This window comes from Elephantulus edwardii, unplaced genomic scaffold (assembly GCF_000299155.1).
Source record: "Elephantulus edwardii isolate Elephantulus edwardi_28Jun2011 unplaced genomic scaffold, EleEdw1.0 scaffold00201, whole genome shotgun sequence".
Lineage (NCBI taxonomy): Eukaryota > Metazoa > Chordata > Mammalia > Macroscelidea > Macroscelididae > Elephantulus > Elephantulus edwardii.
The window spans coordinates 5,309,962-5,323,329 of record NW_006399951.1 but is presented as its reverse complement, the minus strand read 5'-3'; the positions used below and the strand labels follow the sequence as shown (position 1 = coordinate 5,323,329).

The 13,368-nt window shown below is 52.6% G+C and overlaps 1 protein-coding gene across 1 annotated transcript; it reads right to left on the bottom strand.

The window, feature by feature from the left end:
* Positions 1 to 769: 769 nt before the first annotated feature.
* Positions 770 to 11,976, bottom strand: CX3CL1 (chemokine (C-X3-C motif) ligand 1). Its single transcript, XM_006897141.1, has 4 exons — positions 11,907 to 11,976; positions 4,008 to 4,128; positions 1,427 to 1,886; positions 770 to 1,315 (listed from the first exon to the last, which is right to left on the bottom strand). Exons 1-4 carry the CDS (start codon positions 11,974 to 11,976, stop codon positions 770 to 772), a joined length of 1,197 nt encoding a protein of 398 aa, XP_006897203.1.
* Between the last annotated feature and the right edge of the window lie 1,392 nt (positions 11,977 to 13,368).

The following is a 13,368-nucleotide window of genomic DNA, read 5'->3' as shown; positions in this document are numbered from 1 at the left end:
GGATCTGGGTTGATAAGTGAGTTCCGGTGATAATGTGCTTGCCACGTACTTATCTAAATTCAATTCTTTCCTTTCACAGATGGGAAACCAGAGGCACAGAAAAAGGACAGGGGCCACCCCTCCCCCCATCACGCACATGCCGTGTGGCTTTGATGGCAGCCCTGTGACTCAAACTCCTCGCCTTCACAACCTAGACCCTACCTCTTCCCACAGCGCGCGGAGCCTCAGCTGGGAAACACCACACTAGCCTCATGCAAAAAAAAAAAAAAAGAAAAGAAAGAAAAAAACAAAACACGTGTCCCCGGCTGGGGTGGACTCTGTACAAGGGCAGGGACGATAGCACCGCAGGTGGCCGGGGGACTTGGCAACTGCAGCGGGACCAGGAGACACAATGGGTCTGAGGGTGAGGGCGGAGGGCCTGGCTGGAGGCTCACTTGTCACGTGGGGTTCCCACCAGGGAGCACGGGTCTGAGGAGCTAGGGTTCAATAAATAATTATTCATCGGGGACCTCTAGCCAGCCAGCAGCAGAGGGGACGTTTCTGGATCGGGACGTCAGAATGAGTGGTGGAAGCCACCCCTCAGTCCCCAAGAAGTCAAGAACAGTCAAGGGTGACTTCCTGGGGTGTGCATGGGAGCTGGGAGCCAGCCTGTCTAGAGGACCCCGCCTCCCAGTTCCAGCCAGGCCCTTGGATGTGAGTGGGGTGGTGGATGGGGGGAACCCCAGGCTACTGTCTGAGTCACACAAGTGGATGCAGGCAGGTGGACAGCTCACACTGGCACCAGCACATACGAGTTAGTGCCACAGCTCCGGGGGACGTAGCGTAGCCCTTCCACCATCTCCCCTGCCACCTTGCGGGAGCAGCCCTGGAAGCTCTGATAGGTGAACATGACCACCCCCAGGCAGAAGAGGAGGCCGAGGAAGGCCAGGAGGCCCACTGCCTGCCTCCGCGTGGCCGCCTGGGCGTCAGGCACAGGAGTGATGAAGACACTCAGGCTCTGGGGGTCTCTGGTGGCATGAATGGCCTCTGTGGCCTTGGGGGCCCAGCTGCCTTCAGCCCCAGACTCCCTGCTGAGAGCTCCTTCAAAGGATAGGGGGTTCACAGAAGCATGGGCCAGGCTGCCGGGTCCCCAGTCCAGGAAAGCATCTGTGTGAACTGGGACAGATTCTGGAGAGTTCTCTGGCTCCAGACTTCGGCCCTTGTCCCCTTCAGGCCCCATGTGGTCCTCTGTGGCTGAATGTGAAATGATGGGGGCCTTGGTGGAGGGGGCCTCTGTGGAGGGGACCTCAGTTGAGGGGGCCTCAGTGGAGGGGGCCTCGGTGGAGAGGGGCTCAGTGGAGCGGGCCTCGGTGAGTGGGGTCTTGGTGGAGGGACGCTCACTGGAAGGGCGCTCAGTGGAGGGGGTCTCTGAGGCCTTCCCTTTTACCCAGAGGCCTGGCCCAGCTTGGTAGGTGGCAGAACTGGGCCAGGTGATCATGGTAGAGATCATGGTGGAGACTGTAGCCACATTGAAAACCTCAGTACCTCCGGGCCCAGCTGGGGGGCCCGCATCCTCAGTCTTTGAAGCTGAGGGGGACCTGGTCTCTGAAGACACAGCCACTCCGGTTGGCAGCTCAGGGGAAGTCCCCAGGGCCCTCTGTGCCTCCTGGGAAGGAGACGTCAGCTCCACACCGCTCTCCCCTGTAGCCCTGGGCTCTGTCACAGCATGCTGGTCCGTTCCTTCGGTGCCTGGAGTTGTCCTGGGCTCACCCACGCCGATTTGCTTCTCAAACTTGCCACTATTTGGGGTCAGAGCAGTTGCCCTGCGGTCCAATTGCTCCATGACTTCCTGCACCCACTTCTCAGCCGGGTCAGCACAGAAGACTCTATGCTGTTTGGTTCTCAAGCTAAAAGGGAGGAAGACAGAGATCCAGTGACGCCTGGTCACCAGAACCCAGGCCACCGTGGACAGGCCTGGATCCCAACCCTGCCGCTGCTGCTTATTATCTTTGAGGCCTGTGGCAGTTTACGTCACCTCTGCTGCTTCCTCTCCTCCCCTGAGAATGGAGGAGATACAAATCCCTCCCACCTCCAACCAAACCATAGGGTTGCTATGAACCCTAGTAGCTTAGTGGTTGTGCTGTCAACCCAAAGGCATGTGGTTCAAATCCACCAGCTGCTCTCATGGACAATCTATCTGCCCCTCTGTGATTTACTATCACTGAAAACCCACTAGAAGGTCCAGTTCAAACTTTGCAGAATATAACAACCACAACATGGGTGTATTGTAGGGCACTCTGATTGTGTAGCATTTAGTGAGTTGCACAGTGACCCCAAAGGCATCTTCAGTGGGTTCTAATCCACCAGCTGCTCCCTGGGAGAAGGTTGAACTGTCTCCTCTCACCAGGATTGACAGCCTCAGAAATTCAATAATGGGGTTTGCAACGTGATGGCACTGACCTTAATGCAGTCCTTTATGGGGTTCTGTGAGTTGGAACCGACTGGACAGTTAATAGAGTTTGGGTAGGGTGACCAACCGCCTTGCATAAACTGGAGGTGAGTGTGTCCTCAGGATGTGGGACTTTCCATTTTCAAAGTGGAAAAGCCCCAGCAAGCCTGGGCTGATTTGCTCCCTCTCTCCTGTTGCTGCAAAAATGTAAATCACGTGGAGCTCTTGACTCAACACAAGAACCAGTAAAAGCTGATATTAATAGACATGTTGATGATGGAGTCATTAGTATTAAGATGGAGGCTCTCAGTTTCCTGAACGGACCCCACACCTAGCAGGTGTGGGGTCGGTGAGCTCGGTGGCTTTCCTCAGTGAGGAAAGAACCTGCTTCGCAAGGTTTCCTCATTCTCTCTCCTGATTGTTACTTTCTGGCCTCTACGCTTCCTCTCCTGTGTTTGCCCTTGGGCTGCAAGGTACCTCGTGAGCAAAGCCGCCTATAAAGAGGTCCTTTTGGGACCCTATATTCCAAGCCTTGAACTTCCTCTAAAGTTATGAGAGAAAGTGGCTGGTTCATTGTCAAAATCGAGGCTCAGAGTTGGCCAGGCCCTTTGCTCTGTACCATAGCTGTGCTGGGCATTGTGGCTATGTCTAAACTTCACACCTATCCCACTTGGTGGGCACCACATTCATCGCTGTTTTACAGAGGAGGAAGTTGAGGCTTGGAGAGGGCAATGGGCCTAACTCCAAGCCACAGACACAAGCGTGCTCCTGCGGGCTCCCACAGGCATGGTGCTGCCCTCTTCTGGGGCTTCCCCTTCCGTTCTTCACAGAAAGAAGCAGCACGGATTTGGGGGGAACCTGGGAGAAATGAGCCTGAGGTTGAGAAGAGGATTTGGGCAGGAGCACACCCCACACTTCGCCTCTCGGAAGCCGACCCTGGAGGCATGAGTGTGCGGGGCCTCGTGCAGCTGAGCTACACTATAAAGGGTCTCTGGCCGCTGGCTGCTGCCCGTCCAGGTCTCAGGCTATGGAACTGGACAGTGTCTGAGAGGAGCCCCGGGGAAGAGAAGAGGTTCCCAGAAGCCTGAAGAAAAGGCATCTGAGCTTGTGGAGCGGGGGGTCTGGGCTCAGCTGGATCCTTCCCTGAGGCCACTTAAAGTCTCCAGACCTCAATATCCTGATCTATCAAAGGAAGGAAGAAACCTGCACTTCAGTACCCATTTTACCAGGGCTCAGAAGGCGAACAATGTCACCTGGGTCACACAGCTGACAAGGGGTGAGGTCAGGACTCGTGCCAGCTGGTCAGTCTGGGGCTGCACTTGGAGACCACCATGCCTTCCTCCCCACGAAGCCTAGGCCTGAGTGCTGCATGGAGCACATCCAGCCTCTGAGGAACGTCCTCCCTCAGCGACAGTGACAGCTACAGCCCCTTCCGAGCCACTACAGTGGGTCATTCAGGAAACGCTCCCCACCTTGGTCAGGCTGCAAAGTGACTAAGGTCGGCGAGGTCATAGGCAGGCCAGAGCGTTTGAAGGGGCAGACGGGGGGTGGACACAGTGGTGGCGGGGGAGGTACCTACATGATGGCCGGCCTGCCGCAGGACGGTCGGTTGCGCTCATAGCTGATGAGTTTGGCCAGCATGATCCTTGACGTCATCTTGTTGCACACGACGGGGCATTTATTCACAGCATGGTGCTGACCTGGGTACACAGAAGCCCCGGTCAGCAGGCCTGCCAGAGACTCCCAGCTTCCTGGCCCCATACCAGGCCCCTCCTTGCCCCAGCTCTACCCTCCCTGCAAGACCCTGATTTCAGGTGCTGCCGTCACCAAACGTCTCGTGCCTCAGTTTTCCTGCCTATTAAAAAGGGCAGCGACAGGTGAGCTCTGGTGGCCTAGTGGCAAGAAGCTGCACTGTAATCCCAGAGGTGTGCGGTTCGAATCCACCAGATGCTCTGCTGGAGAAGGAGGGGCAATCTCCTCCTGTACCAGTCAGACCTGATTTGATGGGACACACACACACAAATAAATTAAAAAGGGCACCTCAGAGCTGTTGTGAGGAACCATGAAAATGAAGTCTTACTTATAAAGTACCGATTGCCTGGCACAGCAGGAAGTGCCAGCTGTCGTTGCTCTGTTGTACGGAGGGGAGTGACAAGCCAGAGAGGGACACAGAGAGCGGGGGTGAGGGGATCTGTCTGAGGTGGCACAGCCAGCAATTGATGGCATTTTGGACTAGAAAACTCTTCGGGGAGGTGAGAGGTTTTCCTGTGTGTAGACGATTTAGCCACTCTAGGCCCTTCCCAGCCAAGGCCTCCCTACCCTCCCATGCTCTCCTTCACCCCCCGCAGCCCACCTGGTCAGCGATGACCACCCCAACACACACTCACATACACCTCTGCCTCCCTCTCCGACTGCTTCACTTCACGGGCCCTTCTGGGCCTCGGGGACAACAAGCCAGACACAGCGCACCACATCTGCAGTCACACACACACACCACCCACAAACACAGCGACATATTCACATACTCCACACACAAAAAAACATCCAAGGACACACAGGCAGCAAGAAAACAGGTAGCAGATAGCACACGTTTTTAAACGTGTGAGCGCAATTGCTTTCTAAGGAAGGAGGGGTCTGAGGAATCCTTGGTTCTGCTATGATGATTTAGGAACGGAAATGTCCAGCATCAGACAGACGTGAGAGCTAAGCTGAGTGGAAGCAGGAGTAAGGAGGAGAGATGGAGATGAGGTGTGTATGTGACAGAGTCGGGGGACCTGGCCAGGGACATGGAGATGGCTGTGCCAGGTGAAGCCACAGAGAAACTCATCAGTCATTTGAAACTGTTTTCATTGTGTTTGGCCTCCCCTTTCTTCCAAAATGCCCAGCAAAATCAACTCTGCCTGGTGCGAACAAGGGGCAGCGGTGTAAAGAATGAAGACCTTGAGTTTCAGAACTGAGTCAAGGTTACGTTTAGCAGGAGCAAGGTCCTCAAGGAGTTTGCAAAGACCTGACAGCCAGGATTCCCAGGGCTGAAATGGGGGGACCGAGCAGCCTTATCTAATTCTGAGGGGCCTGAGGGGGCCCTAGCTGATACCTGAGCATCACCTAAGCACACAGGATCACACACAAATACAGACACAGTCAGAGAACACACACCACCTTTTCTAATACAGATGCACACAAGTGCCCAGCACTGTTTTCTAAAACCTGTTCTCCTCATCGCCCTTCAGTGGGAGCCGCTGCCTGTGGGTGGTGTGTGGTTCAGGGTCTACGGGGCTGGCCTAAGGACAGGATGGGTCATCCGGGGGGCACTAGCAGCTAGGTCATGAGCAGGCAGACTCATGTGGCGGCTCCCCAAGCTTTGAACTGCCCTTTGTCACTGAGGAAACACCCTCAAGAATCAGGATGTGAAAGCTGGCCTGCACACCCTTTTTCTCCCCCAGCAGGGCCTCCGGATGACTCAGCGGAGTGGAGCCGAACGGTTGCACTGTGGCCAGGCCGGGCAGGTGGGTGACTTTCTGGGAAAGCCTCAGAAAGGCTGTACCCTGGAACCTGGAGTTCAGTGGAGGTAAGGAGGCCCGCAGGTGAACCTGAAGGATAAGAAGGCCCACCTTCAGAGCTTTCAAGTGCCACCAGTCACCCTACGCTCCAAGTCTCCACCCTCTGGGGTGCCGCATGCCTGAACACCACAGTCCTACCTGGGCAGGTTGTCATTTATGTGGCCGAGGTGTTTGCTCAGGACGCTAGGATTTTCTTATCTTTTCTAGTACCTTTCATATTTCAACACCTCAACCAGGAGTGTCAGGAGGGTGGGGACCTCACCTTGTCTGGGTGCCACAGTGTTCTCTAATACCAAGGATAAGGCGAATACACAATTAATATCCACTGAGCGAATGAATTTTCAATTTGTCTACCGCTCCTCCAATTATCCATTTGTTGTCCATGATAATGTTATGTGCTGTTGAGTCGACTGTACCTCACAGCAACCCTATTAACAATAGGTCTGAATCCTGCTCTATCCTGAGCCAGTCTCACTGTCTCTGGCACATCTACTGCCATTTCTCCAGTCACTGGGTCAATCCATCTCCTCCAGGATCTTCTTCTCCTGTGCTGGCCCTCTACCTACCCAAGCCCGGTGCCCTTCTCCAAGGACTGGACCCTCCTGGAACATGCCCAAAGTATATGAAACTCTGTCTCATCTATCCATTTGTGTACCCTCAATTGCCACCTTGTATCTGCCCCCGTATACCTGCTACCCACTCTCTTATCTGCCAACTCTCTGTCTCTATCCATCGTCTCCCCCACTTCTTCTACCCAACCATCCATACTTTAATAGCTAACACATCCGTTCATCCATTTTCTGATTCAACATTTTTAAAAACTATCTTTGAGATAAAACCCCAGGCCTTCCTTGTCTTTAGCTCTGACTTTATTCTTCTGCAGGAGCTGATTCTAAGCTGAAAGAGAGCTCCTCAATGCCAATAAATTATATCCAATCACCATGCTAATTCCATCCACCAACACTTCTTGCTAGTGCCAGACACTGTCTTGGGTGCTGTGCGGCTAACTGGAGTGAACATGGCCTGTTTCTACTTTCCAGGGTCCCAGTTAAATGGACAGCTAAGACAAGCTCACATGTTTTTTGATGTTGAGCAACCTGTGTTCAGTACAGGTACACATTTCCTCTCTTTAACCCCCAACTTTTCTGCAAAAGGGAACTCGTTCCATTATCTCCACATGACAAATGCAGAAGATGAAGTGTAGAAAGGTTAATAACCTGCCCAAATGCTGTGTGGTTAGTTTTTCATACTAGCCCTAGATGGTCCATGGTTCCAGGCCACCTCGAACACTGGGGACAAATGCGGACTTGCAGAACACATCCGCCTCCCATCCCCACCCCTCCTCTGTGCAAGGAGAAGCCACTTCCAACTGCACGTGATCAGGGAAGCCTTCCTGGAAGAGCTTTCAACTGGCCTTCGAGGACTGCTAGGAAGCCAGCAGGCAGGAATGAGCAGGAATTTCTGGGTGAGACAACAGAGACAAGCGTGGCCAGTTGTTTCAACTTTCTGAGCCTCATTTCCCTTCTTTTTAAAATAGAAATGATGAAGCCTGTTTCACAAAGTGGTTGTGAGATTAAATATTTCATATATCTAGAGCACTCTTTTCTTAGAGAGAGGAGCTCTGAAAAGAACTATGAGATATCATCTCACCCCAGCAACAACAGCAAAGTTCAACAGAGCAGCAAACAACAAACGCTGGTGAGGTTGTGGGGAGATTGGAACCTTTATTCACTGTTGTTGGAAGTGTAAAATGGTGCAACCACTACGGAAGGCAGTCTGATGCTTCCTCAAAAGCTTGGAAATAGAAGTATCATTTGATCCAGTAACTCCACTATCCCCTAAAGAAACCACAGCTGCTACTCAAATGGATGTAGGCACACTCATGTTTATTGCTGCGTTATTCACAATAGGAAAGGAATGGAAGCAACCCAAGTGCCCAGAAACAAAAAAATGGATAAAAAAGCTATGATATCATCACACAATGGAATACTATGCAGCACTGAAAAAACAAGGAACTTGTAAAGCACTACACAACATGGGTGACCCTGGAGGACATTATGCTGACTGAAATATCTCTGCCACAAAAGGACAAATACGGCGTAACACCACTGTTATAAAGTAGGACTGACATGGAGGGTTGGGAGAACACTAGGAAAAAGAGTGGATAGATAATGAAAATTACATTGGAACAGATGAAGGCAAGGACTGTTTAAAATGAATTATGTGCTTAGGCGTTATATGTATGACAACAGTCTGGAATAACGAGTGCATTGCAAAGTGGACTGGGTGAGGGGAAAGGGGAAGTTATACATGAATGAATGAATATTTTTTTTAAAAAAAGAAAGTGAGCTACAGAGGGGAAGGGAGGGAAATGTACAACAATGAATGAATGAAAATGTAACTTCTCTGTAAATCTTCCGTTAAAATCACAATTAAAAAATATATTTGCGCATGTGCGTGTGCGTGTGCGTGTGTGTGTGTGTGTGTATCTGGTGGCCTAGTGGCAAGAAGCTGTACTGAAATCCCAAAGGCAGACGGTTTATGTCCACCAACTGCTCTGCGGAGAACGATGGGGAATTTCTTCCTGTGCGATTAACTTGCCTCTGAAAACCCACCAGAGGGTCAGCTATGGGTTGGTTCCGACTCAATGGTACACAACAACAACAAAAACAAAGCACTCTTTCCTTTCACTTTGGACTAATTTTGCCATTTTTTTGGACCAGAAAACTCTGCTGTGGACGCTGTCCTGTGCATTGTAGGACATTTAACAGCATCCCTGGCCTCTTCACACTCAATGCTAATAGCATTGACTTCTCAGCCAAAATGTGACATTTGAAATGAACTCAGAATGACTTCAGACATTGCCAAATGACCCTTGGGGAGCAAAATCCCCCACTTAAAATAGTCGCATGGCTCATTCTCTCAAGACTGTTAAATATCCCCTTATCATTGGGGCCTTTTGACCTCCTTTCTCCACCTCTGTCTTACTCTCTCTCACATTCTCTGTGCTGTTTATCTACTTAGTTATGGGTTAAACTGTGTACTCTCAAAACACATGTAGAAAATGTCAACCTCTCTCTGTGATTATCATTACAATCCCATTTGAAAATGAATTGTCTTTGTTATGTTAACTAAGCAGGATTAGTGTAGGATGTATCTTGACTCAGTCTAGCTTGAGAACTAAAATAAGAGATTAAAGAAGTGTTTACTGCAATCCCAGAGGCACGCAGTTCGAATCCACCAGATGCTCTGATGGAGAAGAAGGGGCAATCTCTTCCTGTACCAGTCGGATCTGATTTGACGGTACACACAATAATAATAATAATAATAATAATAATAAATAATAAAATATAAGAGATGAAAGAAGTATTTGAAAAGCAGAGATGGGGAAGGAGCGATGACAAACTGCATTAAGGTCTCCCAGAGGCAGAAGCTCAGAGACTGTCCCCCAGAGCTGAGAGAGAGAGAGAGATTTCACCTAGAGAACACTTGAACTTCAACTTCAGGCCTCCTAAACTGAGACATTATGACGTTCGTTTGTTAAAGTCACTCGTCATATGTCTGTTCCAGCACCACTGACATTTATGTACACATACATATATATGTACATACATGCATAAGTTTACCATAACATTCATTTTCTTGTAAAAGACTAAGTCATTTACTGATTTAGTTTGTCTGTTTTCTTTAGGAGAATTTTAGCCCCCTGGGGTCTAGGATGTTTGGCTGTGTTATTCACTGATGTGGCCCCAGAACCTGGAACAGTGCCTGACACACAGTAGGTGTCTGTCCACTCGTAACTGTTAGAAAAACGAATGAATGGCTAAACAGAATGCAGAAGAAAGCACTGGATGACACATGTGAGAAATAAATCAGTGACTTTTTCTTTTCATCTGACAGGCCCTGGATCTGAGTCTGACTTTACCCTTCCTGTCTTCCTCATCCACCTCCACCACCAGTGAGGGGTGCCGACTAAAGCAAGCTTAAAACAGGTTTTTTCTCTTTCTTGCTGGGGTGTGAGTGGGTGTGAATGCGTCACTGCTTGGGGGGTGCGGGAGGGGGCAAATCTCTGCTCTGACTTGTAGCTGCAGATTTGTTACATAAAGTGGAGGATCCTTGCCTGACACAGCCCCGCAAACCTACATTTGGGGACTGACGCAGCGTCCCTGCACCAGCCAGGGTGAGCAGGAAGCCCCCAGCCTTCCTTGGAGGACTCTCCGGGTTTCGGATCATCCCCTGGTCTTTCTCTAGCCCCCAGGGACTCTCTCGCATCAAGGGACAGGGCTTGCAAGATCTTCCAGGGTGAAAGGATTTACAGGAGGAGAAACTGAAGCTCAGAGAGGTTGCTATCATGTTTCCCAGTGAAGTCAATGATCAAGATTCAGACCAAGGGGTCTTGAAGCCCCGGGATGTTAAATATAGTGTGTTCAGGACTTCTGGAGCGCAGACCCCCTCCCCACCCTGCACGCCTCCCACTGGCTTAGTGAAAGGAGCCCTCCACCCACTCTCCCTTCCAAAATGCCTCAGAAGAACATCATACACTCCCCAGGCGGTAGTGCCTATATTTAAAGGCCCAGCAGCTGGTTCCAAAGAATGGAGAAACTGCCCAGTGTCACAGAGCAAGGCTGACTCTCCCAGCATTTCTTGTTTCTGCACACCAGGTCTCAGAGCCCCAAGCCCAGGCAGCAGGAAGCTCTCAGTGCTCACCTCCCACCCACCTACTCACCCTCCCACTCCCTGTCCTATTGCTGGGATTTTCCCAGACAGGAGTGTTTGAGGGAAAATGTGCTCCATGGAGGTGCCCTGGAAGCTGGGAACTGGTTCTGTTATCCAGAGACAGGCTGTGTGCCCTAAGGCAAACACCCACCCTCTCTGAGTCTCCAGCTGTCACTTGGCTGGGGTACTCCCTGGGGATGGAATTGACTCTCCCTGTGCCAGGAGGCACTAAGGTCCCCAGAGGAGCTGTGGGCCACACAGCTAGCGTATGACCCATCCTGCCTAGGGCCCACTTACAGTGGGTCTCTCTCTCTCTCTCTCTCTCTCTCTCTCTCTCTCTCTCCCTCTCTCTCCCCCCTGCATCCAATCAAATGAGTCTTGTCCTTTCCTGCCTCTCTTGCTGGCTGTGTGCATCCTCAGATTCGTTTCTAAGCCTCTTTGAGCCTCCATCTTACCGCTATCAGGTGGAATGAATACTCACTCCCTGGTCCTGGACCTCAGAGAGCTAGTGACGGAAGGCGAGGCACTTGCTAAGCTGTGTTTAGGGGACAATGGTGCGGTGAGGGAGCCCCAGGCAGAGAGAGCCGGGCTACACACTAGATCGGTGAGAATGAGCCCAATGCATAGGCTGAAGTGACCTTGATCTTCATGAGGGTCCCCTACTCCTACGAGATCTTGTAATAAGGGCAGATCAAGATCTAACTGTGGTCTGGTCTGAAGCCAGGTTGGGACTCAGGAGTTCAGGACGCTGGTTACACATTAATCTAGGGCTGGAAGGCCCAGCCTATTTATTGCAAGGGCCTGCCACCCTCTGGCCCACCAGGGGCTCCCCCAGCCCTTCCTGGTGGAGATCGATGCCCCTCCCAGGACACACGCATCTGGGCACCCTGTGCCACCCACCCCATCACCTCTCCTTGCTGCCACGAGGAAGGCACTTTGCTCCCTGGCTCATGCAGGGCCGGCCCCTGGAGATGGATCTTTCTGACAGGAGAGCCAGACAGCTCTGCATCCGCGGCCAGGGGAGGGGCGCCCATTCCCTCCCAGCACATCCCTCCAAAAGGGGCTGCTTTTTGAGCAGAAAGGCTGACAAGGTCACAGGCCTTATCAAGGAGGTTCTGGGTCCCTGATGCGATGATTGAGGGGCAGAGGTGGAGCTGGGAGCTCCGTCCCCCTGCTCATGGCCAACACCAGGCCCCACTCACCCGCCAGCGGGATGGTCAGATGGCAGAGGGCGACCAGGAGCAGCAGCCAGGAGCACGGCGAGGAAGTCATGGCTGAAGGATGAGGCGGAGAGGTCCAGGTGGGGCTGCTGCTGGCACACAGGGCCGAATTGCCTGAGCTCACCGCCGACCCCCGGCTCTCACAGGCGGCCGCTTTTTATAATGGGCTCCTGCCTCCGCCTCCTGCCTCCGCAGGAGTGGGAGGAGAGAGGAAGGGAGCCAGTGCGCCACGGCTGGATTCCTCGGGATGTTGCCAAGGAACCGCGCGGCTCCGTTGCTCTGGGAGAATGGCAGCGGCGGGGGCTGGTTGTTTAAAGTCCTGCGTCCTCACATCCTCACACCCGGACCAGCCTGGGAGGCTGAACCAGACATACCAGGGTTCAGAGGGCCACCTCTCCTCCCGTCTGCCCACCTAAATCGTTCCCAGGAGCTGGTACACGCCCCAAGATTTGCGCTGAGGCTGTAGCTCCTAAGGAAACAATAAACAAAAGGACAGATGGATAGAGTGCTGGGGGTCACTGGTCTAAAGTCTGGGGGTCCCACCCGCTGTCCAGGTCTGACAAGATTCTGCTTGGATCTGGGAATTTTATCTCACATGGCACAACATGAGAGAACCCCCTGGCGCCCACCCCTTAGAGGTCCAGATCCGGGCTAAGAGCAGAGTGATAAACTGGGATCTCTCTGGGGGGCTCATGTGATGCAACCCTCCAGCCCAGCATGCGGCTGGGCAACAGGAGGGGCCCACGGTAGTGCTCACTTCCTGCCCCACCTCATGTGGACAGATGGGGAAACTGAGGCCCAGGGAGAAGCAGAACAATTCCAGGTCCCTAGAGTATGCAGGTGGGGATCCTACCTTTGCTGCCATAGACAGGAAGACTGGGCCTTAGGAGATGTGAGGGACACAGGATACAGGAAGGCGCTTTTGCCTCCTGCTTCCTCCTCCCCAACCTTTGACCTTGGCCCTGGCCCTGGATTGCCACCCAGGTGCCTCTTGACTCCTCCCTGAATCTGCAACCTTCTCTGGGGCCACAGTCTTCCCGCTGCACAAGGCAGGGCTGGGAGGGGACTCTCGAACTTTCCCACTCTGGGTTCATCGTCGGTTAGAGAGCCAGGTGGGGCCTGCCAGCAGGCTCTGTGAAAATTGCTGTTAATGTTCAGGTGCGCCCATGGCCTGCTTCCATGCCGTCTTCAGGCACAGGAGACAATCCCTGAAGTACAAGGAGAGGCCAGCAGGAACCCAGCGAGGAGTTAGCTGTTTTCACCCTGTCCTGGACTGCTGGTCAGAGAGAACCAGCTGTCTGTGAACCACGGTTCCAGGTGGCTGAGTGAACTCGGTGCCTGGTGGGGTGGCGGAGGGTCCACAGCTCTCAAGGGAGCTCAGGGGTTCTCTCACTGCCCAGCCAACACCACACCCAGCACAGCAGAGATGACTGAGGCGGGGAGC

Excerpts from the sequence above, each read along its gene's own strand:
- CX3CL1 (XM_006897141.1), bottom strand. The coding sequence starts at position 11,976 with ATGACTTCCTCGCCGTGCTCCTGGCTGCTGCTCCTGGTCGCCCTCTGC. Across the intron at positions 4,129-11,906 it reads TCTGACCATCCCGCTGGCGG|GTCAGCACCATGCTGTGAAT; the intron begins GTGAGTGGGGCC and ends CTGTGTACCCAG. Across the intron at positions 1,887-4,007 it reads TGCGGCAGGCCGGCCATCAT|CTTGAGAACCAAACAGCATA; the intron begins GTAGGTACCTCC and ends CCTCCCTTTTAG.